The 27,762-nt window shown below is 45.4% G+C and overlaps 1 protein-coding gene across 2 annotated transcripts in view; it reads right to left on the bottom strand.

Moving 5' to 3' along the window:
• Positions 1-27,762, bottom strand: part of POU2F3 (POU class 2 homeobox 3) — a 76,977-nt gene that overhangs the window by 26,297 nt on the left and 22,918 nt on the right. For both annotated transcript variants that reach the window (XM_008570199.1, XM_008570197.1), the window contains exon 3: positions 23,083-23,117. In XM_008570199.1, the coding sequence (XP_008568421.1) occupies positions 23,083-23,117 (35 nt within the window). The remainder of the gene's footprint in view (positions 1-23,082; positions 23,118-27,762) is intronic.

Raw genomic sequence — 27,762 nt, 5'->3', positions numbered from 1 at the left:
GTCCACAGAAGCCCAGAGAGCTTCAGAGATGGGTATAAATTTATATAGCAAGACATTGGCAAAACTCTGAAGAGAGAATGATCTCCTGACACCCTCCCCCTCCCCTGCCTGGTGCTCTCTCTACCAAACACTACTAGAAATGTCCCAGGGATAGGAGAGAGAATAGACTATTGATGCTGGAAAAGGCTGGGTTCTGGCCCAGATGTACAAGTTGACCTCCTTACTGACCATCTGTCTTGGGGTCCTGCGATGGGGCCTAGTGGGGCTGGGGTACTCACCCTTTGTCCCCTACCCATAACATGTTCACATGGCCTTCCCTGGGGGAATACAGTCCAGCGCTAATGAATATATCACTGGTGATGAAAATGATCAAAGCTCTTGTCTCAGTTGCATAACTCGTTTGTGGAAAGTGTTTCATAAACATTTCACAAGAAGGAGCATTTCAAAGCATGAACATCTCCCAACCTGCCTTCAATTACAGGCAAGACTTTTTTTTTTTCTTTCTCCCCCCCTTCTATACTTCTCCCTAGCAGTGAGGAAGAGTTTCTGGTTTGTAACTGATTTGTAAACGTTTGGCAAATGTGTTCCTCATAAATATATTCTAAAAATATATTACAAGTGGTAGAATGGGGCAGGCAGGTAACTCATCTCAGGTAAACAGGGCTAAAAGTATCCCAAGAGATGCTAACTGTGTTTTTGCTTGGGGGACTCTCTCTCAGTGGCTCTTGGCTGTTCCCTAAGAGCCCAAGGCTCCAGCCTCCGGGCCGTGCCTTGGGAGGTGGCCTCATCCAGTCCCTGGTTTCTAGTCAAACCCACGACAAACCAGCCTAGATGTGCCTGGGCCAGGCAAATTGGGATCATTTTCCTGAGAGCATCAAACTTCCACACAAAGGAGGGATGGAAGAAAGGAGACATGGGCCCTTCAATAAACACATGGCTCCTTAGGAGTCTGGAACTACTTGGAGTTGGCTAACCCTGTAAAGAAGATTTCAAGAGAGACCTCCTTGTCTTTTCTTGCACTTACTCTGGAAATGCAATAAGCTTTTCACTCATGTTGTTTAATGCTTTGGCTTCAGTTCTTAGGACATAGCATTGCTAGTGTTGACACATGCATGAAAACCCCCATCATTTTAAGCCCATAAAAGTTTTCTCCTCCCTCTGGAATATAAGTCCCTGATTTCAGGTTTAAAAACCCTGAGAAGGGCCTCTGCCCTCATAGTGAACCCACCCTCACAAATGTTCTATGGTGCCCAGGACTTGAACAATTCTAACCAGTGCACTGCTGCACAGCCTTGCTGAGATGCCTGCAGCATTCCCTTCATGGGGAGCTGCATCGATGGGAGTTCTTTTTTGTGAGCCTGATCCCTTTTGAACAAGAGTCTTCTGGTTCTACCTGAAGACCAGAGGACAGGGGCACCCTCTCCAGTTCTTTGGCTAGGGAGGAGTACCACACCAAATTTTTTATTTGCTCACACAGAGGGCTGTTCTAACTCAAATAAATGAAATGGCAGGAGGTAGAGGGTGGGATGAGAGAGGAGATGCTGCCTGTCAAACTCTGAGAACGGTTTCCAGGCCCAGTGGCTGTTCTTGGGGAGTGGCCCATGTGTGAATGCAGTTGGTCATCACACTGGGTTCTTTTACATAGACCTGGGCTGCTTATCATGAAAGGACTTTGCTGTCCTTTTCAGAGCTGAGGGATGATAAATGAGACATCCAGGAAACAAGCACAAGGCTCAGAATCAATCCAGAGACCTGCTTTGGGCTGACATTAGATTATCTAACTAGTTGCATAATCTGACATTAAGTTACACGCATCTCTCTAGGCCTGATTATTCTTCCACAAAGGGAGGGAAATAGACTAGATGGAATCTAAGATGTTTATAATATATAGAAGAGAGAGTGGGAGTAGACTTGCGGGCATATAAGTATGCTTATTATATTACTAGACCCGTTTTACAGATGAAAAGACTGGGGCTTGGAGATGTTAAGAAACTTGCCTAAAGTCACACTGCTGGCAAATGATAGAGCTGAGATTTCAATCCAAGTCTGTCTGACTCCAAAGCTCTTCTACACAATCCTGACTTACTATGTGTGATGGAATCATGACATTATAGTCTCTTCAAGGCAGCTTGGTGCAGGTAATGCCAGGTGTATGGCAGATATTCAAAAAGTGGTGATTCGCTTCCTTCCCCATTAGAACTAAAAGGAAAAGTAGACATCACCTGGAGCATTTTACAGAATGACTCCTGAAGCCCAGAGAGGAGAATTAACTTGCTTAGGGAAATACAGTGAGAGCTGCAGCCATGCTAGGAAACCATGCTGGGGCCGATGAGGACAGGTCTCGTAACTCCACTACCAGTACTCACTTCATTCCACTGCAATGCAGCATGACTCTTTCATCTATTTCTATCACTCTGATATTGTTGCCTACTCTGGCTCCTGTAATAACTTAGCAGTAGCCCTAATTCTGTTGCTCTAATGAGATTTAGTGTCAGTCAAGAGAAAGGTTCCCGCTCAGAGCTCTCAATTACCAAGCAGGGTAAAGTTCAGATACAGATTGGCACACATCTGCTTGATAAGGTCACATAATGCACTTGGTTTTGGAACCAGCATTCTGCATTTCCCTGACTCTCACATATACGTGTAACTGAAGGGCTTTGATGCTTGCTCTCCTGTGGCCGCCCTCGCACCCCACCATTATGGGGAAAAGAGGTAAAGAGGGGAGAGAGAAGGCTCAGCAATACCATGAAATTTCCATCCCAGTGTGTATTTTACTATGGGGTTCCAAATGAAACCAATAAAAGGAAGTGCAGATGCCCTGCCTGCCCTGAAAACACACACACACACACACACACACACACACACACACACTGCACCAACTTAAGGTTGTGAAGCACAACACAGATTAGCTCCATGAGCATCAGCTCAAGAAAGAGAGAATATAATATATTTTTAAGCACTTTAGAGATTAAAGAGCACTTTCAAGTGTATCGTCATTTATTCTTCATGAAAATTCAATGAGGCAAGTAATCTTATCAAACTGTTTTTAACAGATGCGGGAACCAAGGCTCAGAGAATTTAGGCAACATGCTCACAGTCACACAGCAAGGAAGAGCAGAGCCTGGCTTTCTACTTGCATCTCTGGCCACCAGACCCCCTCCTTCTTCCAGTGCCATGCTATGAGGCAGCTCCCACCCAGAATTGGTCTCCCACCCAGAACTTCTGGATTCCTGGAAGCTACTGAGATGTGCTTGCCACCTCCTGCCTCTCCTGTGTACCACATTGTTTTTATGTACAGTAAACAGTTGGGGTAAACACTTCCATAAGTGTAGGTTGGGACTTTTACACGTATCTGTGGCCTAAATAGTTATTGAAAGTGAAGTTTTCAACAGGTCTGAATGTGATGCCCTTTGGCATTTTCTGGGTGACTGCCCAAGACTTGGAAGCTTGCCTCTGAAAGTCTAATCATTGGAAAAATGAAAGCAAATGTTTTTTTCCTGGTAATTTTTATCTTTTGGAATAGCCTTCCAATAAAGCTGAGGTCCTATCTCTTGTATTCTTGTGGCACTCCAAATAAATGAAGCACCACCAGATCTGCTCCAACAGTAGCAAAGTAGGTGCTCTTCCATATGGCATGTGTTAAACACAGACATTTCCACCCCCCCATAAGATCCCCTTCCCAGTTCAACAAACATTTGTTAAGCAACTACCGTACACCAACAGGCACTAGGGACACAAAGGTGATGGGGAGCTCCCAGGTTAATTAGGAGACCTCACAAATCAAAAACTCATTTCCTACAGTGAGATACTTCTAACAATCAGAAGCAGGTACAGAGATAGCACAGCGAAGGTGGTGATTCACTTTGTCAAGAAGGATAGCTAGAAAAAGAGAAATGAGAAAAGGAAGGCTTCCAGAGGAAAAGTCTTGAGCAGCCCTGAGAGATGAAGAGAAGTTCCCCATGCAGAGAAGGCAAAGAAAGGCATCTCAGCAAACGGAAGCAGCTTGTCCCAAGTCACAGATGGCGAAAAAGTGCTTAAACGTGCTTTTCTTTCAGGAACTACAAGCAATTCAGGATGGCTGCTGTGTGGGGTGGGAAAGGCACACGGGCAAGCAGCAGGGGCCGGTGACGGAAGACTTGAGCATCGTGCAAGGGGTTCAGACTGGACTCCAAGGGCAAAGTGTAATGAGAGTAAAGGGAATGTCGTGGTGAGGTTTTAGTGTTAGCTCAATTACCCTAACAGCCGTGTGGAATACGGATATGAAGAGAGTACAGCTATAAGCAGGGCAACTAGTTAAAAAGCTATTTACTGCAAGAGTCTAGGTAAGAACTGATGAGGATGTGCCTAAGGCCAAACCAGCAGGAATGGAGCAGAGGAGACGGAATGGAGAGCTTTTAGGATATAAAATGTATTTCCGCCCCCAAAGGTTTATCTTTTATAACAAAGAACTGTTTATTTCAGGAATTCTCTGTTGAATGCCTGCAGGACTAAAAGAACTAGCACAGAAAAAAATCTGAAGGACCCTAAGCCAAACTGCTAATAATAGATGGAATGGAGATCACATGGGGTTCTAGAAGGTGCTCACTTTCCAAGTCATATATTTCTGCAATGTTTGATTTTTAAAAGCTATTTGTTAATTTTAAATTAGAAAAAATTAATATTAAAAACAGTAAGCATTCAAAATTTCATGTGAGGGTACTTCAAAAAGTTCGTTGGAAAGTAGAATTAAAAGATAATACAAAAAAAAAAAAAAGATAATACAAATGTTTCCATGAACTTTTTAAAGTATCCTCATATATCTCATAAAATGTTATAGTTTTAAAGTTAGTTGTAAAGTTTCCACTTTTGCCTGGTGAAGAGGACACCTTAGAAGGTTTAAAGACACATTATCTAAATAAACAAACACACATGCATGTTTTTAAAGCAAACTGGGAACCCATTTTCTTATCTTACTACATCCTGGGTCATTGTCTCCCAGCAGGCAACATCTGGGATAGGTCCACGACCTCACTTGTACATTTTCACGACATTCTACAGTTTACAAAGCACTTTCAAACACATCATTTCTGTTGATTTTTGGGATACTCCCATGAGATTGAAAAGGCAGGTTATTCCTACTTTATGGGTTGAGAAAAACAAGGCTCACGAAAGGTAAGAGATTTGCCCAAGGTACATGGCTGGCTAGCAGGAGAACTGTGATTCGAAGCCAAGTAATCTGATTTAAAATTCAACACACCGGGCCGGCCCGGTGGCGCACTGGAGAGTGCGCTGCTTGGGAGCGCGGCGGCACTCCCACCGAGGGTTCGGATCCCATGTGGTGACCGGTTCCCGCTCACTGGCTGAGCGTGGCGCGGGCGCAACACTGAGGGTTGCGATCCCGTTACCGGTCAAATGCCTAGGACTTTCTGAGGAAACCTTAAGTGGATTTTCAAGTCACTGAAAAGTGACTATCCCTTGAAGCTCCAAAGTCTTTTATCTCAGTTTTAGATAGATATTTATTGGTTTCTTTTGAATAATATCTTGCTAAAATATACTATATATGTATATTTATATTTTGTATATATTTATATAGTATATATATTTTTACATAATATACTTTTGTATATTACATATTTTATATATATCATATACATGTATACTTATATATCATATACATGTATATTTATATATATATGTATATATATATATTTTTTTTCCCTTAAAGAGTACATGAAAGATAATTTAGTCAATGACTCAGTCATAATTTTCAGCTCCTTTTAAAAGCAATCATGTCCTCAGGGACACTGAAGTGTTTGACCTCTGCTGGCCAATGTACTACATGCCCTGCTTTTTTTGTAGCTCTGAGCTTTGCTTTTTCCAAGTTTTTTGTCTCCTTTGTCATAATCGGGTTTTTCTCTACGACTGTTGGCATGCTTACTTCTAGCAGCCTTCTATTCCAGGTTGAATTTGCAGCTTTTATTTGCTAAGAGCTGGAAAAACCAGATAGTGAAGCTCGTTACAACTCTTTCTAGAATAAAAGTTGAAGGCCCTGAGAAAGGGCCTGGCTTGAGGTTGCATTTGCTTCCATCTTACTCGGTTGGGTATTAAATGGGCCAGGCAGCTGGCTCTCGGTGAGTGAGGTCATGCAGCACCCCTATGAAGCTCTCTTTGACACTGGGCTTGCTCTTTAGATTAATTTTTATGGAGTACTTGCCTATTCTGCTATGCCTTATTAGCCTGGGACACGGCTCTACACACAACGGTTAGTTGAATCCACACAACTGACAGTTTAAGCTAAATCCTCTAAGGCTGGAGATTTGTTACCAAAAGACTGAGTGGACTTGAGCCGAGGGACTCTCTAATAGTATGCAAAGGTCCTTCATAAAGTTCATGGAAAGAGTCATATTATCTTTTCGATTTGTTTTGGCAGCTGGCTGGTATGGGAATCCAAACCCTTGATTTGGTGTTATCAGCCCCGTTATCAGCTCTAATCAAGTGAGCTAACCAGCCAGCTCTCATATTGTATTTTAATTATATTTTTCCATGAACTTTTTGAAGTAGACTTGTATCTCAGTTTCCCTACTTATAAAAAGGAAATAATCTCTGACACTTACCCAGCTTTCGAGGGTTAGGGCTAAATGTCTATAAAACCTATTCCAGAGAGGGCTTTTCTTATTTTTGTCACCAGAACTATATTAAGATAATGCTTTTGCACACTTATTACCGAGGAGACCTATAAATCTCTGACACTTACCCAGCTTTCGAGGGTTAGGGCTAAATGTCTATAAAACCTATTCCAGGGAGGGCTTTTCTTATTTTTGTCACCAGAACTATATTAAGATAATGCTTTTGCACACTTATTACCGAGGAGACCTATCTTGTTTACTATGGCCTGCTCAGCATGAGCAAAATGCTCATTTTTTAGTAAGTGCTTATTAAATATATGTGCAGTGAATGCATAAATACTTTTGACAATCCTAAAGTATAGGTTACTGGGTCTCAGAAAAGTCAAATGATTTCCCAAAGGTCTTACAGCTAGGAAGTGCCAGAGCTGGAATTTGACCTTAGGTCTGACTTGATCCCAAAACAACCCTCTTTCTACCCTATAAATACTTTTGACAATCCTAAAGTATAGGTTACTGGGTCTCAGAAAAGTCAAATGATTTCCAAAAGGTCTTACAGCTAGGAAGTGCCAGAGCTGGAATTTGACCTTAGGTCTCACTGGATCCCAAAACAACCCTCTTTCTACCCTGTCACATGACTTAAAAGGTCATGCCAAATTAAGTTCATTTCCTTTCACGTAGAGTTCCTAGGATAGGGGATCAGGTAAATGCTATAACATATGTATATGTAATATTTACATATAATATGTATGTATGTATGTATGTATGTATTGTTCCTGAAGGTCAAGATGGGGTCATATGAGCTGAGATAAGGTTGATTAAACAATGGGTCACTGTCATCGGCAGAGAAGTCTCCAATGGCATGCCACAGGACTTTGCTTGTGGCCCAGTATTGCTAAGAATGTTACCAGTAACTTGGATGAAAACGTAGAATGCATACTTATTAAATCTCTGCATGAGGAGCAGGGCCAGCTAATCTCTTGCACAAAGACATCAAGATTCAAAAAAAAAAAAAAAAGATTGAACATATGGTAGGAAGGGAAGAAAGTAATAAGATAAAACACAGGAGCAAATGTAAAAATCCTTTACTTAGAATATGAAAATTAACTGCACAAGTTGAGACAACAGTTTATATTAAAAAAGCTTTGAGAGGCGTTAACTGACTTGAAGAGTGTGTAAGTTGATAGTGTGACATAATTATCTTTAAAGAATCTGGAGGGGACGCTGTACTAACAGAAGTAGGGTATCTGAATCGAGGGAGGTTCTTCTACTTGGCCATGTTTGTTCCATGGGGGCCCCACTGCTGCCTTATTTGTGGCTGGCACGACTGGAAATCAGGGCACAATAAGAAATAGCACCTGCAGGATATAAAAATGTGTTGAATGAATAAATGGATGAAGGGATGGAAAAATAGTCACACTGTGCTCTGGCCTACCCGGATCTCAAGTGTTACATACTTGTGGATGTCAGACCTAAAGAGGGTGATTGGCAAGCCAAAGTGCATTCATATAAAGCCAACAAGGCACGAATGAGTTCAAAAAGTTCATCACAGCATTGTAAAAAAATACATTTGAAGCAACCTAATATCCATCAATAGGGAAATGGAAAAGTAAAAATATGTTAAAACTGTAGAATATTATGTGGTCATTAACAAAACCATATCATTTTATATGTACTGCCATGAAACAATCTATAAATCTTATTTTTAAATTTAAAAAGAAAATTTGCAAAAGAATATATACAACATAATTTATACATGTGTGTATGCATTTTTTAAACTCCACAAAATTTATACATTTCTGTTTGTGCTATATCCAGAGAAAAAGTCTTCTAGACATACATGCACTACACTGAGGTAACAGAGATTACCTCTGGGAAGAGGACTGAGACCAAACAGGAGTAAAGAAGGCTTTCTTTTTATCTCTATTATTAGGTTTTGTACAAGAAGAAAGTATTCATGTATTATGTGTATAACTGCTTTAAGGAAGGCAATCAGAAGCATGGTATGTGGATTCGTTGACAGAATTCAGGATATTTACATAGAAAGGGGAAAATTTTGGGATGACAAGTCTTCTCAAATATTGAAGGGTTTTTATGTGAAGGGGATAAACTCAGTCCCTGGAGCTGAGGCAGGCAGAGTGACAACCACAGGAGGTGATGGGGCCTAACAGGAGAAAGACGGCCTGACATTTCAACCTGCTTAATCCTGCAGTCGGCTGCCTTCTAGGTAGTGAGTTTGAAATCCCTAGAAGAGGTTTGGCAGAGACATAGGATCACAGGCCATCTGTCAGGGGTAGTAGAATTTGTGTACTAGGGATAGATCAGACTGGAATCACTGGTTCCCAGGCTTTTAAGGTTCATAACTAGTAAACCTTTTCTTTCTTTATTTATTCAGAGTTCAGATAGGGTTGTTTTCTATTGCCAAATGAGAATATAGAAGTAACTAATATCATCTACTCTGACCATCATTTCATTACATACAATAAATATTTTAACACCAAAGAATGCAAAATCTCAAACTGTAAAAATGGAATATATTTAGGTTTATAAAAATTCACTATATTTTCTCCTTTTTAAATTTCACTGCAGATAGTGAAAACTGAGTCATAAGACATTATACTGTGAATAAATAAATGTGCCAACACACAGGATAAGAGGGATGAGGAAGAAAACCCCTGTGCTGGAACAGGGGAGCTCTGCAGACAGATGGCCTCGAGGACCCTTTAGCCCTAAGAGCGCGTGTGTCTCAGACTCCCCCCAGGGTTAGGGGCTTGACCCAAATTTGTCACCAAAGTTTATGAAAAATAAAGTCACAGTGATATCAGCTGTCGTTGGATGCTCCAACCACACAGTTTCCATTAAAATGGCCAGGAGAAGGCAACCGCAAGACAGTCTTGTTACTTCTTAAAGGGAATTTATAAAGGGTCCTGTTCTGCCTTGGAATAGTTAGCTGAACTAGCTACCAACCACATACTGGGAAGGTCAGAGGCCTATACACAGATCCTGGGTCGCTACAGGCTAGGCTCTAGCACCCAGCCACCCGTGGGCCAACAGCCTCCGCAAACAGCTCCCGGCCCAGCCAAGTGGCAGAGTTGGGAAATATTTACTAGAGCCTACGGGATGGAGCCCACTCCAAACTTTATTTGCATAAACCCAACAGGCTTACCTTCCTGGGAAAAGGGGAGAGTTTTTATGGATCACTGACTGGGAGAAAAGGTAATGAGGAGCCTAGTGGAGAAGCAAAAAGAGCAGAGGAGATGGGAGTTCTTGGCACCCAGGACGGTGGGGCAGGCGGGTAGGTAGAGTCTCATTCCAACCATCCCTCCATGCAGTTATTTAGTAAACACTTATTGAATGTCTACTCTATGCCAGGCACCGTCCTACTGTAATAGATTCCACATAGACCCTTTCTGCAAATATTCCACTGCCTGGTGGGGAAGGCAGACGCACACACGTCAGAAGCCTGCGGAGCACAGAAGGGGCTGGTCATGGAGAACAACACATTGGAGGAGAGTTTGGGAAGATGAGCAGGAGCTTGACAGGGAGATAGGACAGGGCTGGGTGGAGGCTGCTGCCTGGGCTCATGCAAAACAGAGTCAAGGTGTCTGCTTCTCATTCCTCTCAGCCTCCAGTTCCCTCCATCATTACAAAGAGGATTCTCCTTGCTTCTTACGAGCACCCAGGTGGCACGTGAAAGTCCATAGGACCCAGGGAAAGGAGAGACTGAAGGCTTCTTGTGAAGTCAGATCCCCAGATCCTATTGCCTGGAGGCCTGCCTGAGCAGCCCACTCTTAGAACATGGGGTCCTTGCTGAGCTGCCACATCCTGGGCAAAGTCACAGACCCCAGGCCCTGCTGCTCCCTGTTCTTGCTTTATGCCAGAAAAGTGCCCCTGGCCAAGGCTAGGCTCTGGGGAGTTCCCCGCTAGCCAGGAAGCTGCCCTCGTCCAGTGCTGCCATGCCAGCCGTAAGGGGAAGCACCAAATCCTCAGAAAGGAAGTTGGTTCTGGTTCATGTAAGAGGCCTAGGAAGGGGCTCCTGGCCTTCAGGCAGCTTCACTGCTCCCCCTCCCAGACAGAGTGGTGTTAACTCTTTCTGGCCTGGCAGCTCTTGCCTTAGAGGCCAAGTCCAGCTTGATCACTACTCTCAGTCACACTTGTGAAGGTCTCAGCTCAGAGCTAGGAGCAGAGAAGCACCCATCACTGGCCTCTGCAGGAATCAACATTTACCCGCAGTGAACAGGTATACAAATCTTCCTAGGCCTCAGTTCATCAGCTACGTAAGTAGCCTGTGAAACCCACTTCCAAAGCTTCAGATGAGCCTGTCCACAGCAATGGCCTAAGTTAGGTTTAAAAAATTCCTTGTTAGGTGCCGGCCAGTTAGCTCAGTTGGTTACAGTGCAGTGTTACAACCCCAAGGTCAAGCATTTGGATCCCCATACTGGCTAGCTGCCAAAAAAGAAATAAAATAAAATAAAAATTAAAAATTCCTTGTTAAAATCACACACTTTCTTTGAGATGTCACCAAGGCAGGAAAAGCAGAATTAACATAAACTCACAGTAAGCAAACCCTATAGATGATGTTTGGCTCTAACTGACCATGAGAAGGCATTCTTTGTTCTCTAGAAAGATTCAGTCTAATATTTCTTTAAATGCAGGCTCTCTTGGTGAAGAGAAATAAGATACCATTTACAAAACTTTGACATGTGTATAACAATTCACAAACCACCCTTTTAGGTACTGTGAGGCATGCCTGTGTTTACCTGGCATGGACTGAGTCTGGCATGTCCTTCTTGCTGCTGCTGTAGTAATGGGCTGCATCAGGCTCAGGGCACAGGTAAGAACACTCAGAGGAAGGCCAGCAGTTGGGGGAATCTGAGCAGAGTTTTGCTATCTGGAAAAAGGGGGACCAGAGGTCTCCAGAACCTCCCAAGGGCAAAGCTAAGAAGAAGGGGCAAACTGGAGCCAGGCGGATGTGAAATGGAGCAAGTGAAATCGATATTGTTGCAAATTTGTTGCGATAGCAACCAGAGGTCTCCAGAACCTCCCAAGGGCAAAGCTAAGAAGAAGGGGCAAACTGGAGCCAGGCAGATGTGAAATGGAGCAAGTGAAATCGATATTGTTGCAAATTTGTTGCGATAGCAACAATAACCATTCACGTTCACTGAGCATTTACTGTGTCCCAGACACTACACTCAAGATCTATTTAATCCTCCTCCTAACAACATTATAAGGCTGATGCTGCTTTTCCTTCCATTTTTCAGAGGGGAACTGAGGCTTGGAGACGGCAAGTGACCAGGTTACACAGCTCCTGTTGGTAGAGCCGAGATTCAAATTCAGGTCTGTGTGATGCCAGAGCTAGACCTACGATCACCACACTGTCCTCCGCAGGGCTGGAACCAGGGACACCCTGAAGCAGTCCATGCTAATGAAGTCTATGGGAGGAAATATTAGAAGATGCCAGCACAGGGGAGGGGCTGCCAAGAAAGAAAAACAAAACAGGAGGTGAGCTAAGGATCCTCAGGGGTTGGATGCCAACGGGTTTTGGTGGCCAAGCATGGGAGAGGGAGGGAAGCCTCCACACTTGATCTGAACATAAGCAGCAGAGTTCCAGGGGATTACCGGGGCAAAGAGGGCAGTGGCAATTAGTAGCATAAGTTGGATTTGGAGATAATGAACCAGCACTGAGCCCAGTGCCTATGAAGGCACTGAAGAAAAGTGAATTGAATAAGTCCCAGCTCTGCCACTTAATTGCAAGTCACTTTATGATTCTGAGACTCAGTTTCCTTACTTGTCAAATGAGAATAGTAGCCCCTGCCTCACACAGTTCTTGTGAGTGGGGGAAACCTATGGGCTTAAGGAAGTCCTCTGTAAGTTGTCAAGTGGAGTACATAAAATGAGGTGTGACCTGGTATTAGGTAGGGAACTGAACAGGTACGTAGAAACAGCACCCGAGCCCTGAAGGCTGCCTCCAACGCCTCTCAAGGGCCAGGCTGAGGGTAGGAGGTTTAGGGTAGAAAAAGTTATTTTTATCTAAAGCTGTGATTCTGGCAGAAGTAGACTCTCCCGGTTACTAGAGCTGCCTTGACAGCCCTCTGACTCGGGGGCAAAGAGAAAGCCAGTCCCGCCCCCTGGCCTGCAGGCGTGCGCACAGCAAACACCTCTCTTCTTCCTGCACCCTTCTCACGCACAGGCCCAGGGAGGAGGCTTCTTGCAGGGCCGGGGGAGCCCTTGTTGGGTGGGAACCCTTCTCCACCCCACCCTTTGGCTGGCAACACTCCTCAAGCCTACAGATACTATCTCTGCCATCCCAGCCAGCAAGCCCCAGCCATGAGAGGTCCTGAGGAGTTGATATGAGTGAGAGGGCTTTGGAGTCATGGAAAAGTACCATACACGTGTCAAATGAGGGGCTGTCAGTGACACAGGTCATGTTTCATTTGGGGGAGCCTCCTCTCTCTTTTTCTTACTCTCCTTTTTCTCTCAAAAGGAGCCTGGTATGATGGAAAATCAGACAGGCCTGCATTACATCTGAGCTCCACCTTGGGTGAGTTACTAAACTTCTGTGAGCTGTAGTTTCCCCAGCTATATAATGGGAATAATAATGCTTACCTTACCGGCTGTTGTAAGGATTAAGTAATATCAAATAAGATATAACCTATGTAAAGTGCCTGAATCCTGGCTCTAAGCAAGTCACATGACCTCTCCCAGCCTCAGTTTCCTCATCTGTAAAATGGGAATTATAAAATCTACTGCTCTGGATTGCTGTAAGATTTAAATGAGATACTGCTTGTAAAACATTCAGACCAGTGCCTGTTATAAACCAAAGGCTCAATAAATGGTATTAACTTCTTGTGTTCTTGTTTGGGGTCAAACCCAGCTTCCCTTTCAAGACCCCTGCTATAAAGAGACTCCTGCATGACGAGGGGGAGGGCTGGCTCTGCTTTTGTTCTCACCAGTGTCTGTATCCACCAAAGGCAACTCACTGAAATCTCCAAAGAGAACCTGCTGTTTGATGCCTGCAGAATAAGGGAAAGGACCTGTATACTTTCCTCTCCACTCCACACCTGGGCCAAGAGGAACATTCCAGAATGCATCCACAGACTCATGCCAGTGTTGGAGCCTGAACCAGCTAGGCCCCAGGCCCCCTGCTGCAGAAGGGCTTTTTGGTGGTGTTTGGGGCTGTCTGGTAAACCAGCGAGTAACAACAGGCTTCCAGAGAACCCAGAACGCTGCTCCCGGTCTGCACTGCTGTTCTCTATCCTGTCTCCTCCACAAGGCTCAGTCCACCCAGTACTGCTGCCTGGGCTACACAGAAACAGTTGACACCTGAGCCTCAGGCCAACACACCAAACTTGGCTGGCAAAAGAGGACAGATTCCCACCACTCCAAAAGCAAATACATTTATCAACTGCTTCCCCGCCCAAGCTTGGGGAGTGTAGTGGGGCTTAGATGGGGAGAAGATAAATCCCAGAAAAAATTACCTTCCTGGTAGCATTCAAAGCCCATCTAACCTCGTACAAGCCCAGCTAAGTAGCCACACAGGGAGAAGAGAGGAAGAGAAAACTATGTGTTCTTACCCATCAGAAAATAAGGGGAGAAGATAAATCCCAGAAAAAATTACCTTCCTGGTAGCATTCAAAGCCCATCTAACCTGGTACAAGCCCAGCTAAGTAGCCACACAGGGAGAAGAGAGGAAGAGAAAACTATGTGTTCTTACCCATCAGAAAATACTAAGAGCTAAAGTTTATTGGTTGATCACTGCATGCTAGAGACTACTCTAAGTACTTTATAGATCTTAACTATATTAATTCTTACAACATGCCTAGGAAGCAGATACTATTACGGCTCTCATCTTCAGATGAGGAATCTAGGCACAGAGGAGTTGACCAATACAGGAAATCTAGCTCAACCACTACACCACACCACCCCCTCCCAAGACAAACAGGGCAGTGGAGTGGGGAAAAGCATGGAGTCGGGAGGCTGGCAGGCCTGGCTTTACATCCAGACTTAATTGTTTTTGTACAGAGTGATCATGGGGAAACTCCTTCATCTCTCAGTGCCTCAGTTTCCTCATCTATAGAATGGGGATGATACCAACTACCTCCCAGGGTTGCTATAAGTATTAAGTGAAATAATGTATATAAAACATTTCACCCTCAGTGCCTGACACACAGAGTTCAATAAATATTATTATTATCTTATCTTGGCTAGAATGGAAAAATCACATTGGAGAGTCATTTAATCTTGCCAATTATCTCCTGCCTGCAAATTCTGCTCCATACCTACCTGGTCACTCACTCGGCCCAACTCATTCCTTACGATGGTGGCGCTGGTTTACACACCACTTGCTCTGACATTTTTAGGAAATTTTCAGATCGTGCGTGTATTTCTGGGGTGCCTTTTCCCAGTGCCAGGGGAGCATCCACTTTTCCATTGCCTTGTATTTCTATGTGGAAGGTCTGTCACCAGGGTCACGTCTGGCTCTCTGCCTCCTGGTAGGAGAAGTAACTTATCTCCTTGGTGGGTCAAGGTCAGCTGTTCTCACTGGGGGTGATATCTACCCTGGGAGATGTTTTCTGAAACCTGTGAGGTGGTTTTTCTGGCTGTCTTAATAATGAGGCAGCTTGATTTGCATTTACTGAGCATAGAGCAGGTATTCTAGACATCCTGCACTGCAAAAGATAATAACAAACAAGAAACACTTGTTTGTGTCCCACACAACTTTTGTATGACTTCCCCATCAGACATTTGTGTCAGTGAATAGCCTGCCTGTAATTGTAGGACACGTCTTTAAAGAGTTCATGGAAAGATTCATATTATCTTCTAAATCTATTTTTCCATGAACTATTTGAACTATCTTTATACAAACCTAGAACCAAATTTTATTTTTTTATGCAAATGTAAAGTATGTTTTGCACTTTTAATATACATTTTTCCCAGGAATGTCATTTTCTGTGTTAATTAAGGAAAATTTTATTTTATTTTGTTTGGAGTTTATTAAGAGTTAACACTTTGGAAAATCATGGCTTTTGAGCTGCCAATCCAGCACAGCAATATCAGTCTATATTGGTGTCTGTTGCATTCATGGAAGCATTCCACTATCTTATTAAACTTAGGGGAGTGTGCCCAAGGACTTATTTGCTGAAATAATTTTATTATAAATTACTTTGCTTTCTCCTTTTTATTCAAATTAGAGCATCTTACTGATTTTTATTTATATTTTCTATACATTTCATTTTAGGATATTAAAGGGTCTTTATAGAATCCTTGTTAGAAGGGACACTGGGTCTGATAAGGCTGAGAACAATCGGTTCACAAGGAAGTGGTTGTGGGTGGCTGGGCCCCTTCTGGGTGCTCTTTTCAGACCTGCCTGTTGACTGAGCGGGTACTCTCAGCTTTGTTCTTTGCTGGCTCTACCTGTGCCTGGAGGATATGTCTAATTTGGCAGTGGGGTCTTAGAAAGTCTATTGTGACCATACATCAAAACCATATCTCCAAGATAGCTCTGTCAGGCTCCTGTATCTAATTTTTAATTGCTTTGGTATCTTGGAGGGGCAAAAAAAGAGGGATGTCATGTATTGACATTCTAAAATCCAACAGTATTGCTTAGGGATGAGCAAAATGTGGTTCACTGTCTCCTCATCCTCTTCTTTCTCTGAGCCTGCCCTTTTACACCCAATAATCCTGCTTCCACCTGGAAGTACAGGACTGGAAGCTGGATCCTGCAGCAGAAGGAAACAATCATCAGAGGATCAAGAAAGTCTTGCTGCCCTTAATTGCCATCCTCTGAGGTCCTTCTAGGCATACGGAGCCCACTTCCCCAAGGCTCTGTTCACCTGCGTGGCTTTTTTAGATTCTGAACTGGCCCCATTGACATTACTGTAATGCAGTGACACCCCCTGTCCTCAGCAGCTTCTCCTGAATTTTCTTACCCACTGGGTTGTAAGCTCCTGTGGGCAGGGACCATGTTGTATTCCTGACTCCCCAATACCCAGCTAAGTACAGGTTGGTGGAACTAAACAGTCAAGCATGGCCAATTAACTCCCTCCCTTGCTCTCTCAAGCTCAGCTGCTCTGGTGCCTGCTCTCTTGATGCTGCTCCTGGGGGAGGGGGCTTCCTCCGCTGTCACAGCAGACCTTAACTTGCCAGCTTGAGAGCCTGATGCTGCCGTCCCTGTGTCTCCCTCATGGGCCTCCCCAGTGAAGCCTTTCTTTCATTCTGGATCCTCAGAGATCTTAGGCTGAATCTTGTTGATAATAGAGAAGAGGCCCCATTGAGCCAATTAAATATTACAGATCAATGCATACCAGCAGCAGCCAGAGGACCACGGTAGTTGTTCTATGATGTTCAAGAAGACAATGAAGGAAAATCCTAGTTGGTTTAAGACTAAGTGCTATACAGGGGGCACGCCAAAGTTGGTTTAAGACTAAGTGCTCTGGACGAGCTGTCATGGGGGTCCAGAGAGAGGTACAGGACAGCCACCTATTGGTGCAGGTGAGTTCAGAATGCTGCTGAGACAAGGAATGAGAGAAAACCTCAAATCAATGAACTTCAGCTCCTGGGGCAGAAAATTTAGGAACAAGGACATCTGACAACTTGCTTCAGACTCTCTTCTAGCCTCACAGAACTTTTGGGAGGTCTTTGAGCAAGACAATGTTCAACAGCACATGAAACACTGCCTGATCTGTGTGGTGGAAACCCATGGCCCTGGATGATGAGGGATCCAGAAGTCGCCAGAACAGAGCAGGTGTGAGGCTGCCCCGGTGTGCACCTGTCACTGTGGACTCCCCAAGCCCCTTTAAGCCAATTCTATTTCCCAATGCTCTTTTGAAGTTAGTTGTATGTCCAAAGAACAGGAAATAGAGTGAAGAAACTCCATGATGAGGAGAGCTAGCCCCTGGACTCTGGACCACAGACAGGGCATTCAGCCCTCCTGCGTTCTCAGAAGAGCCCTCCTCCACTTCCAGGCTAAACCCTTCACTGGCTCCCCCCACCCTGCTGCCATCACCATGACCTCTCTTTTCTTTCTCCTATACTCCATCTCCTGTCTCTTCCAGGCACACACTCACTCAAGTCTCTCATCCTAAAAAGCTTTGTCTTCCCATTGTTTCCATTTTAGGCCAATACCTCTCTCTCTTTATCATCCCATTTCTTGAAAAGGAATTCTACAATCCAAATCTCCATCATTTCTTTAACTCCTACTCACCCCTCAACTGCAACAACCTGGCATCTTCCCCCACTGTGGAAATGACAGACACCACACTATGGCCCTCACTGTTTGCCTCACTGCCAAGTCCACTAGCCCACTTTTAGGCTTCTGACTCTACAATGTCTCTGCCTGCTCTGCTGTCCTTACACTCACTGTCTCCCCTGCCCACAATGTTCTTCTGCCCCTCTCTGCTAGTCAAAGCCCTGCTCTTCCCTTTCCACCCACTGCAGACACCGTCTCTCCTGCGACGTCCTTAGGCAGTACCCCAGAGCTCAGCATCCCCACCTTTATGAAAATCTCTCCTTTGTGGGTGTGGTTCTCCTCCCATCCCTTTACCATTCCTTCTTAGTCTCACCTAGAGACACCACTGCTCGGCCCATCCCTTAAGTGTTCCTTCTCCTCCAGGTCTGTCCTTGGTCCTTCTCCCACTGCACACCCTCCCTAGGTGACCTCCCTCCCTCCTTCCCATCGCTTTATTTAACACGAGTCACTGGTGACTCCCAGTATGTCTGCATCTTCAGTCCTGACCTGTCTCCTGGGCTCCAGAACCAAATTTCTCACCATGTATTGCGCACCCACAGCTCATTATCTGCCCTTATTTCTGCTCCCACTATCTGGAGCAAGTTTGCTCCATCTCCTGTCTTGATCTCTGGTTGTGGTTCCCCTAATGTTCAGCATCCCAAGCTCAAAATCTCAGAACCACATTTGACTCATTCCTCTCCTTTGCTGTCTGTGTCCAACCTGTTGCCAAAATCCTCCTGATCTTATTTCAGAAAACTTCTTAAAGCTGGGTCTCTATTCCTTCTGACAGAGTAACAATTACAGCAAATGCTTATATAGAATATGTGTCCTAGACACTTGTCTAAGAGGTATATGTGTATTCCAACCTGTTGCCAAAATCCTCCTGATCTTATTTCAGAAAACTTCTTAAAGCTGGGTCTCTCTATTCCTTCTGACAGAGTAACAATTACAGCAAATGCTTATATAGTATATGTGTCCTAGACACTTGTCTAAGAGGTATATGTGTATACACACACACACACACACACACTCATGTGACTCTCACAACAACACTGTGAGATAAGCGTCATTATTCTGCTCATTTTACAGGTGGGGAGATTGAGGCACACAGAGGTTGAAGAACTTGCCCAAGGTCACACAGCCTGTTAGTACCAAAGCCAGGATTCAAACCCAGGCATCTGGCTCTACATCCGTGTGTTTAATTTTTGCTGTAATCGCTGTCCATAGCATTGCCCACTTCTGCCTACCACAACAGCCTTCCATCAGGCCCCTATTCCTTCAGTCCTTCATCCACCCTCCCTTCCCTGCTCACCCACACCCCCTGCAGTGCTCTTCTATTAAGTGAAACAAGTCATGCTCAAAATCGCTAGCAGCACTCTACTGCCCACAGGATAAACTCTAAACTCCTTTGCTAGGCAATTTATCTTCCTACAAATAACACTTCTCTATCTAGCACTTAAGAATGGCTAAATATTCAAAGAATGAATGGATGGCCCCAGATCCAGCCTGCTGGGTCTTTCTGTCTCTGCCCCTAAAGTTCAAATGATTCTTTTCACTGGATCACAGAAGATGATAAAGGCTGGAAAGATTCCACGTGATGTATTACCCCTGACTCTCTACAGCTCAGGGTGACTCTCTTCCCACTTTCTTTTCAAAGAAAGAAAATGAAAGGGGAGTAGGAGTCAAGGAGTCCAACCAACAGCAAGAATACAGCAGGAGAAAAATGCTGGCACCGTAAGGTATGAACTGCCAGGGGCCTTAGAGACCACCTCACCCAAACATCTTAATTTTATTCATGAGGAAACGGAGGCCCAGGAAGAAGACGTTTGTATAACGGCAGCAACTAGTGAGGGGCAGACAAGCATTGGAACCCAGGGCTTTGGTGTCTCCATCCAGACATCTGGCCTCACCTGTTGCCTCTCTGTCTTATCTCTCCTGGGGACTGAGAGGTGTCCCTGCTTCTGGGTCCCATGACCTTTCCACAATTATCCCTACAACAGGCTCAGGCTGCCTTCCTGGGACCAAAAACTTAACATGTTCCGCATGAAAACTTCCTGATGAGACAACATTCCTTGCTCATGCAGCTTCAGGACTGCAGTTTCCCCATCACCTGTCTGCAACTCCCAATTGCACCAACTGGCTTGGGACCTTCCAGCAGGAGCTTCACCCAGGGCCTTCGCTCCTGCGTGTCTGTCAACCCCTCGTCTGTGTCAGACACAGAGGCTGCTCTTCTACAACCGCTTTCTTCCCCTCCCCACACCCACCACCTCCCATTTCCTCTCAGTTAGTCATGGTGAGGTCATGCTCAGTCTCCAGCTGCCAGGCCTCTCCCCAAGGACAGTGTGTATATACAGGGAGGGGGAGGGGAGAGACCATGGAGGAGGATACAGCAAGGCATCATGGGAAAATGAGCTCTGGAGTCAAAGAGATGTGGGTTCAAATCCCGGCTCTGCCAGTTGACTAACTGTGTGACCTTCATCAAGTTACTCAGTCTGTCCAATCCTTTGCTGAAAAAGGTGGAGCTGTCTGCAAGGCAGTCCCCTCACCTGTATGATGGGGAGAGTAATACCCACCTCACTGGTTTATCGTGAGGATTCAATGATCTAAAGTGCTCAGCACCCTGCCCAGAGCCTGGTGGCCAGCAAATGTCGTTTACTTCCCTCGCTGTGGAGCACGAGGTCACGGCCATCAAGCAGGGCCTGAGAAGTGCTGGGTGTCTACCTGTAGGCCAACAGGTAAGCTGGTGTGAACGTGAGCGTGCAGGGATCAGAGGGAGAGAGGTGAGCCTTGGGAGGGCGTGTGTTCATGAGCAGAGAAGAGCTCCAGCGTTAACTGCGTACAGTATGACCTAGCTGAGTGTCTCTTCTTCCAAAATCCCCCTTCCCCGCCCCCTATACAGGAAAGATCTGTCATGTCTGTTCTTGTCAGTAAGAGAAATCCAAACCCCTCCCAGGGGAGGGAGGGAACGACCCACCCCACAAGGCTCATCCAAGGGAAACAAACTCAAGTGAGGCCCACTCCTGGCAGAAGCCGACTGACAGGGAGCCACACCCCAAAAGATGTTCAAGGGTCCTGGGCCTTCCTGCAGGCTACCCAGGGCCAGAGGAGCTGCCTCCAGCCTTGCCCCCAGCTTCAGACTGATCACACAGGCAGCCAAGACCACCAGCCTGTAGAGCTGGCCACCTCCAGGCTGGGCAGGCGGACCCTTTCCCGGTGTGGAATAGGCTTCACCCCTGTGTCTCCTTCAAGCACCTGGGGCAGTGAGATGGGGGCCCTGGGCTGGGGGAGCTTCAGTCATCAGGGCAGAAAGCACAGAGCACAGGCCACATCCCAATCTGTGCAGGATCATAGAACCCTTGGGAATCTTCTCCATCCTCCTGCCCTTGCAGCAAACCCGGCCAAACTATCTCTTAGATAAGAATCTGTCTCACATCTACAGACCTTGAGTGAGAAGCGGATACCACAGTCTCCCTCCCTTGGTAGTTGTTCCAGTGCTTAACAACTGCACTGGCTGGAAGTCCTTCCTCATAGCTAGCCTAGATCTCTCTTTAATTGAGCCCTGTCTCTGCTTTAGGTTTCAGGTAGAGAGGGAGAGTAGCTGGCCTTCACTTGTTAGCAAATGCCCTCCTGATGAACAGAATTGCAGAAGTTGCCTGCCTAAGAGGTTTTGGCTTAGGACTCAAGACCAGTCCTCTCGCTGACTGTGAAGGACATACTCAGAATGAACAGCCTTTTAGAAAATGTGAGCTGTGAGTTCAAGTCACACTACAGATGAAGGAGAAGAACATCTGTCTGTGTTTGATCTCCAGCCCCATCCTAGACTTCCATCTAAACCAGACTACGGAGAAGGAACCCTAGCGATTATCCAATGTGCCCTGTGTTGGGATTGTCTTCCCTTCCTTCTTGCTGTCCCCTGCTCCATCCTGCTCTTCTGTGCCTCACAAATTCCTACTCATCCTTCAGAGCTAGACTGCAATAGCACCTCCTCCATGAAGCCTACCCTGAGCTCCCAGGAAGAATGAACTGTTCCCAGTTCTGTCTGAGACACCTCTAGTAAAGCATAAATGAGATTGTGTTATAATTGTTCACTTAAGAATCTCTGTCTCCAGGGGCTGGCCAGTTAGCTCAGTCAGAGAGTGGTGCTGTAACACCAGGGTCAAGGGTTCGGGTCCCTGTACGGGCCAGCTGCCAAAAAAAAAAAAAAGGCCTTTCTCTCTCTCCCCACCCTCTCCTTGTAGAAGACTTGGAGCTCCCTCAGGTCAGAGACCATGTCTTAATTTTCTTTGTGTTCCCACACCTAGCATAGTGTAGGGACCCTCCTCCCCTCATTTATGGAATAAATTAGTTTTTCAGCCGAGAAAACTCAGGCCAAAAGTATTAAATGACTTGACCAAGCTTATACCACTAGTTAGTGGCAGAATTGAGACCCACACCCAGGCTTTCTGACTCTGTCTCTGATTCCCGCCCCTCTGCCTCACTCCGGGGCCTTCCATTATTGCTTCCAGCTTGGCTCCAGCTTAGACTTTCTCCTCCCAACAAACTGTCCCACTCCCACTGTCTGCTTCTGACATCACGCCCTGTCCAACCTCCTGCCCCGGTGTCCTCCCATCAGCTTCCAGCCTCTAGGGGAGAGCTCTCTCTCTTGGCTTTACCCTTCTCTTTACACATGCACATCCATCCTCCCTGCGATCTTCCCAACCTTACTTTCCCCTGCCCAAGGTCCTCCCTAGGTGAGTCTAAGCTCCCCCTACTTGGTTTCCTTCCAAAGCACCAAGCTTGTGTCTATAATGTCCCCCTGAGCCTGGTTACGCGCTCCTTTCTGAGCTTTCTGTTTGCTCTGTTTCCCTTGTTATGTTCCCTGCACGCAGTCAGTCCATGCAAATAGATGCACCCAAGAGGCAACTCAGGCCAAGCTTTGACAGGAAAGGAGCCATTGTCTTAGATCTCTGGACTACCCCTGGCATGCAGTTCATTCTAAACAGGGGCTTCATTTGTTAGAACTCATCTAACGAAATACTGAAGAGGAGACCCCAACATTGGATCATGGGTTGGAGTGGGAGGTGGGCCTCGGGGTCCCTTAATCCTGAAAGCTAGGGGTCTCTGAATAAACACCCCAAACTGTACTTAATCTTCTCCATATCCCCCACATCTGACATAACATAGGTGACCTCCCTAATTTTCTTTGCAATCAAATGTATAAGCTTTACCCCCAAATTTATAGAATAAACCTTTTCTTCTGACCCGAGTTCTTACCTGCCTGTTGAAATCTAGGCCATTTCGATCATTTCCTGGAATAGATAAGAAAAAAAAAGAAAGAAAATATTAGTTGCTAGCAGGATCAGAAGAGGCTAAAGGTTAGAGGGAAAATAGGATATTAAGAGGAGCAAGTCTTTAATTTGAAAAAGAGCACCTGCTTCCCCAGCGACCAGGATCCTCCTGCTCATCCTGTTTTCTGGAAACATCTTTGGAAAGTCTCCTCCAGGGATGTGGATAGCCAGGGAAAGAGTCACCTTGGAGAGAAGGCTGACTTGTCCAAGGTCACACAGCAAACCAGAGTGTGTAGGGAGAAGACCCTGCCATACCAGCCAGCACACCGGCTGCACCGTGTGCTTTTGTTAACACTGCGCCCCTCAGACGGCAGCTGTTACACCCTCCAGATGAGCAAGAAGAGACCAGCCATGGATCCCAAAGGAATGACTCCAAGGCCAGAATTTTTCCCACTAGCCCAGCCCTCCAGGGGTGACTGACGCCTAAATCACATTAGATAGACAGGTGTCTGTCCTGTCTCCCCACCTCACCCTACCAAATTTTATTTAGTGTTTTATCTTTTTCCTTTTACAATAAATGTTGGCTAAAAAAGTAAATATGTGCTTAATAGAGAAACTTTTTTTGATACAAAAAAAGTACAAAGTAGAAGAAAAATTACCCTGCCAAGAGGTAGCCATAATTAATATTTTAATATATTTTACGGTCTTTTTTATGCTTGTGTTCTGTTCCAAGCAACGGTGGAGAAGCTCAGCCCTCTTCTGAGATCCACTGGGCCAGCAGGATGAGAGCAGAGGATGAAGGGCTATGGATCCCAAGAAAGAGGAAGAAGGTGATACACAAAGTGATCTCTGAGTAAAAGCCTGATCTTGAGATCGGCTAGACACTATAGAAAATCTGCAAGGGGAGATAAAGATGGGAAGCACCCACAGACTAAAATAGTTGTGCCTAAAGGGGTAGGCTGAAAGGTAAAGTTACTTTTATTTAAAAAAAAAAAATCCTTTCATGACATTGTAAAGTTGTAAAGTTGGCCTAAGAAGGAGTAATTTTCAATGATGTGACAAAAGAGCAAATTCATTAATTCAGCAAGTTTTTATGAAGCACACTCTATGCACCAGGCACTGTTGTAGGTGCTGGGGATACAATATTGGGGAAGACATAATTTTCAATGATGTGACAAAAGAGCAAATTCATTAATTCAGCAAGTTTTTATGAAGCACATTCTATGCACCAGGCACTGTTCTAGGTGCTGGGGATACAATATTGGGGAAGACAGTTGCTGGCCTTGTGGAGCTCTTTTCTAGTTGAGAAGACATAAAAGGTATAAGCAGAAAAATATATAATTCCATTTAGAAATAATTACCAGGGAGAACAATAAGACACAGTAGGGAGACACTGAGTGTCTGAGGCTGTTCGTAAGCAAGGTGGTCTGTGAAGGTCAGTCAGGGAGGTGACATTTGCATGGAGTGAAGGCCCAACCTTTCAAAGGTGTGGGAGAAGATCATTCCAGACAGAAGGATCAGGTCCTGAAGCAAGAACAAGCTCGCGTGGGAAGGAACAGTACTGAGGTCAGTATGGCCGGAGAGAGGTAGCCGGGTAGCTGGGGTGAGATGATGGGGGTCTGGTGGTCAGTTCATGGCGAAGACTGCAGCTTTCACTCCAAGGAAGATGCAAAGTGATTTGAGGATTCTGAGCAGAGGAGTAACATGCACTAAGTCTTTTAACCTGCAGTGATTGGCTATAGAGGGGCTAAGAGAGCAGGAAGGGAGACCAACCGGGTGGCTGCTGCAGTGGCCCAGGCGAGAGGGGGCAGTGGACCGGATAGAGGGTAGCAGTGGAGGCAGTGAGCAGGGCCTGGGTTCAGGATATGCAGTACTTTGAATGTGTAGCCGACAGGACTGACTGATGGAGGGGATGTGCAATGTGAGGGAAAGAAAGGAATCAAGGGTGACTCCCAGGGCTTGGGCTTTCTTGACGGATTGAGTGGGGGTGCCATTCACCGAGATGGCGTTGACTCAGGGAAGAGCGGGCTAGGGGTAGAGAAATCAGGAGTTATGTTTTTGGACGTGTTACATTTGTGATGCCAATTAGATGTCCCAGTAGAGGGTGGGGGGGAATGAGTTTGGACTCAGGAGAACTATTAACTCAGGGAGTATAAATAGGATAGTTACCAGTTTTTAGGTGGCATTTAAAGCTACCGGACTCAGTAAGGTTACAAAGGAACTGAGTCCAGGTGAAGAAGGAAAAAGGGTCAAGGTTGACATGATGAGGAGGAGACAGTAAACAAGACTGAGAAAGAGCGGGCATTGAAGTAGAAGGAAGACGGGGCAGGTGTGGTGTCCTGCAAGGTAAGAGGAGAAGGCACTTCCAGAAGGAGGTAATAATACACCCATGAATGAGACCCGGAAAGGAAGAGAAACACTGGAGGAGGGGGGGATAAAAAGATTTTAACTTGGAGAGGATCATCAGATTTGTGGACAATTTAAAAATTCCTTCACTTTGATTTCTGTGAATGCTATTATAATGTTGTTGGTGAGAGCCACAAAATGAAAGAGGTGAGCAAGCAGAAGTCAAAGATTAATTTTAAAACTTACCAGCCAACAATTTCTCTTGCCCAGATGTTTTTCCGTGGCCCTGAAGGGGCCTCTCACCACGAGGATGTACCTGCTACACTCAGAGCCTCGTAATGGAGCTTCTCTTTCGCATCACATCCACTCTTACCTGCACTGGAACCTCTGTCTAATTTTCCTTGTTCCCTGGCTACCTGAATGGCTGGACTGAAGGTGCCGGGGACAGCCAGGGCCACCCAGGAGACTGGATCCTGGCTTCTGCAGGGGAGCAGAGAGTAGCAAGTAGCTAAGCCCTTCACAGATAGTAAGGGCTAAGTTTTCCAAAGCTTTTCCTGTTCTTATTCTAATTCCACTACAAAGTAAGTAAGACTGTTCTCTGGAGACACAGCTTCCTTCATAGCGCCCAGCCCGCAAGAAGGAGCTTGGAGCATCTGGGGGTCTAGGTCGAGACATGGTGACGTAGTCTAATGGAGGCATTAAGTTAATATCTGATGACGCTGTTGATTGTCTCTCCAGATCTGGCCGAGGGGAGCTGCCTCAGCCCTCACTGCTCCTGCTTCTCTCCCGTGGTCCGCTGGACTCGTTCCACCTGGCGCCTCTCCCACTCAGCCTACAGGATGGCCTGGGAGGTGGTACCTGGGAACTGTGGGCCAGGAGCTGGCTCACTGGGTTTCTGCTGCTGCCCCAGTGCTCCAGATTAAGGTGACTAATGAGTGTTCCCAGAATGCTTAAATTTATTTATCTTTGAAACAGTGAGGAAGGTGGTCCTCTTTCCCAGAAAAAGGAAGGGATGCAATGATCAGTGTGTTAAATACTGGTTCAGAATCACCAGAAACTTCTTTTCTACTCCCTTAAGATGCTGTGTGGAGGAACAGCAGAGCATACATGGAAAGAGTACAGGGCTTGAAGACAGTGGACTGGGGTTCAAGCCCGAGCTCCATCACCTCCAAGCTGTAGGACCTTGGTCAAAGCAGGGACCTCCTGAAGCCTCAGGCTTCTCAATGGTAAAATAAGGTCATAATTACCATTCCATTCCCTTCCCAGAAATACAGTGAGAATTGAGTGAGATAAAGCTTGTAACCACGCTTTTTAATCTGTGAAGCACTATGCAATTGAAGAGGTGGGTTTTAGACATCCCAAGCCTCCCCAGACAGGTGGAGCCTGGTCCTGTGTTACAGACTTTGTGCATGCTGTTCCCTTTAACTAGAATGTCCTTTCCCTCTTCCCTACCTAGAAAATACATACTCATCCTTCAAGATAACTAACTCAAATGTCTTATCCTCCATGAAGCATATCCAAAGCAAAATAAAGGATTTCCTCCTCTTTGTTTCTCTATTTCTTACTTATATCTCTTATAGCACACACAATATTTTTTAGAGTCGCTGGTTTGGATGTCTGCTTCCCTCATGAGTCTGTGAGTTCCCAGGGGCCAGGGTTATTATATCTTATTTATCATTGTACCCTGAGTACCCAAAAGGTCTGGCACATAGTAGATACTGAACGACCAAGTGTTTAACTGATCCCAATTACTGAGAAACTTCTACAAACACTAACCTTTTATTCCGATCTCAGAAACCACAGGCATCACAATCAGCAGAAATCTGAACGCATTCTGTTTCCAAGCCCTGGCTCTCTAGAAGATAATTGCTGCTTGCAGAAAAAAACAGAGCAGGACAGAACACAAATGGCCAGGAGCATTATTTTTAGAGTCCAACACTGAAGTCCAGTCTCAGAGGAGAAAAAGTCCTCCAATATGTGGTCACATAGCCTCAGAGAACCTAAATCAGGACAAAAGCTTGGATTTTTTTTTTTTTTTGTCCTTTTTGAGACCAGCCGCACCATGCTCAGCCAGTGAGCGCTGTAAGCGCACCGGTCATCCCTATATAGGATCCAAACCCGTGGCGGGAGCACTGCTGCGCTCCCAGCGCTGCACCCTCCCGAGTGCGCCACGGGCTCGGCCCAAGAGCTTGGATTTCTGACTACTGGACTCACACAATTTTCCCAATAAATCCCCTGTATCCCGTGTCTGACACAGGAAAAACTGAGTATTAGACTTTAATCAACAGCTTAGGCAAATAAACATGATAGATGTTGATTG

This window comes from Galeopterus variegatus, unplaced genomic scaffold (genome assembly GCF_000696425.1).
Source record: "Galeopterus variegatus unplaced genomic scaffold, G_variegatus-3.0.2 Scaffold580, whole genome shotgun sequence".
Classification (NCBI taxonomy): domain Eukaryota; kingdom Metazoa; phylum Chordata; class Mammalia; order Dermoptera; family Cynocephalidae; genus Galeopterus; species Galeopterus variegatus.
Note: the sequence above shows the minus strand (reverse complement) of the source record. Positions and strands in the feature narration are given on the sequence as shown.